General features: G+C 44.9%; 1 protein-coding gene across 2 annotated transcripts in view; it reads right to left on the bottom strand.

The window, feature by feature from the left end:
* Positions 1 to 830: 830 nt before the first annotated feature.
* NSF (N-ethylmaleimide-sensitive factor) overlaps positions 831 to 2,426 on the bottom strand; it is a 49,392-nt gene continuing 47,796 nt past the window's right edge. Inside the window, exons 19-20 of one of the 2 annotated variants that reach the window (XM_010021391.1) lie at positions 1,714 to 1,769; positions 831 to 1,127 (exon numbers count right to left, since the gene is read on the bottom strand). In XM_010021391.1, coding sequence (XP_010019693.1) covers positions 1,109 to 1,127; positions 1,714 to 1,769 — 75 coding nt within the window. In that variant the 3' untranslated portion in view covers positions 831 to 1,108. Of the gene's footprint in view, positions 1,321 to 1,713; positions 1,770 to 2,426 lie in introns of both variants that reach the window. The other variant, XM_010021392.1, reaches the window with a different exon arrangement.

A 2,426-nucleotide genomic window follows, 5' to 3' on the forward strand; every position in this document is an offset into this window, starting at 1 on the left:
GCTGCTAACCTTTAGCAGCATGTCTGGTCAAGTTTAGGAAGCTACACTGACTAAGATCCCATAAATGGCTTTGATTTCATGCCCCACCAAATTGAGGTATGTTCCATGAACCTTATTAAACGTGTGGAGCCAAAGAACCAGAGGGGAGTTGCCTCATGTAGTCATCATCGACAGCATCCCATTGACGCGACATGACTATTGGGGAAGGACCACACAGCAAAGTTTGATACATTCCTTAATTTCAGTGCAAAACCATGGCAATACATTATCTTGTGCATCTGCAGAGCCTGGCTTCCTCTCTGTCTCCAAGGAGGAATTGCAACTTTGGTAACATGGCCAGAAAATGAGATATAACGAAGCTGGCTAATACCAAAGCTGCCATCTACATTGCACTCATGAAGAGCTTTTAGGCTAGAATCAGCATCTCTAAAACTGTTAAATCAACAACAAGCTTTGATGCCTTCAATACTGGATTTGGAAGTCTCCTCTACTCTGATCAACATACTTCCCTGCCTTCTTCCAGCCCCTAATGCCACTAGCCAGTCTCTCTCATTGGGCCACAAAATACCTGGATATAAAAGAAAGCAGGTATCAGCATTTAGGCAGTTCTGGAATTGAATTATTATGGGCACTGTTATTTAGGTTATCAGCCTGGCTCAATGTTCAATGAGGCATAGGATGACATAACAAGGGAGCATTCATCAGATCAGGATAAGAGCTGGACTTTAATACACCTTCACCACAGACTGTCAGGTTTTATTAGAAGTCAGGAGTTTTTTCCTATAGGAGCAACTGGACACAAGTGAGCATTAGCTTCAAAACTTACAGGGCATTATCCTCATGCTCAAACCAAATGAGAACGCAGCCTTGCCTGCACAGAGACAGAAGCACAGTGTTCTAGGAGACACTTCCACGCGACGTGAGTATATTAAAGACAAAGAATAAAGATACTTTATTGCACTAAACATGCAGATTCCACATTGGGTTCTTGGAAACAGAGGAGCATTTCACTTTGTCCAGTATGTGCAACACAGAAGAGTAAAGAGCCCAGTGTATATTCTCCAGGTTGGTCACTTTTCCAGCTGTTGATCTTGCACTTGGTCCTCCTTCAGTCTAGGGAAGGAACTCTTGCAAAAGAAGCCAAACCCGTCAAGAAAGCATGCACACGTATGAAAGCATCAAGCACACACTGGAACCCACTCACATGGAGCCAGGATAGATACTGGTGTGTTTCCCCAGCACAGGTACTGCCCTACAGGTATTAGTCATTTTCTAGGAGATGCCACTGTCAAGACTGGGCTCAACTATTCCCTGTGATACCTACAGGGGAAAGAGACAGACAGGAGAAATACAAGAAATCAAAGTTCCAGATTTTAGACAAACAGCTGGATTTTAACTCTAGCAGAACCTCCTCTGACTTACTTTAGTTAAAGCTAAATTGTGGTCCAACATCTCATTTCTATTTTAAAGGCACAGGTAAATTAAGAAAAGCAGAGAATTCAGGCATGCAGGTTCTCAAAGTCATCAGGACCCCTCTCCCAAATCAACTGGCATATAGCTGCAAGGAGAACTGAGTTGGCATAGAGCTCTGTAAACTGAGGAGAGGCCACCACTGAGATCAGCTACACTGCACTGCAGCTTCCCCTCAAGGAGATGCTTGTTGCTGAGCAGAAAAGAGAATTTTAAGCAATGCTTTAAAATAAAAGTACTTACGTTCCTTCTTCTCGCAGAAGAGCCAAGAACTTTTTCACCCGGTATTCAGGATCCATCTAAACACCAAACAAAACAGATCTCCATTAACGTCATGCAATCTTCCAGTAGGAAAATCAGACCACAAAGGCAGCTGGAGATGTGTATGTGTGTGTCTGCTTTGGTCTGGCCAGAGATTGGCCTGACTAAGTACGTCCTCATACATCCTCTGTCTTCCTTACCTCCCTTCCAGCTCCAGAGCACAGGAGAGGAGCTGCATGTGGTGGGTTAGCACAGAAGCGAAAGCTGAATCCCAGCAGATGGCTTCCAGAACCAGCAGTACCAACGTGTGGTTTGGCTCCACCCACCAGGAACATCATGTAAAGATCAGTCCTGCCTCTCCCTCAACACTGAGACACAACAGGGAAGCGGGTGGAAGGGCTACTAAAGAGACAGAGACTCAGGCTGCTCTCAGAAGACACAACACAGAAGTGCATCAGTCCTTTGTGGTGATGCACAGACTTGTTGATCTTCTCCAGATCAAGAAGACTGCAGGCAAATTGCTATCACTACACCAAGATACAGCAAGATAGGACTATGAAATATGGCAGCTGGAGACCACTGGTTCCCAGAGTATCTTTGTGCCTCCCCACCCCTTTTCACTCAAGCATAGGAAAGTGGCCGTGGTAAGACACATTGTCCACAACCTGCACTGTCACAGTTCCTACCAACTCTTC

This window comes from Nestor notabilis, unplaced genomic scaffold (assembly GCF_000696875.1).
Source record: "Nestor notabilis isolate BGI_N333 unplaced genomic scaffold, ASM69687v1 scaffold9859, whole genome shotgun sequence".
Lineage (NCBI taxonomy): Eukaryota > Metazoa > Chordata > Aves > Psittaciformes > Psittacidae > Nestor > Nestor notabilis.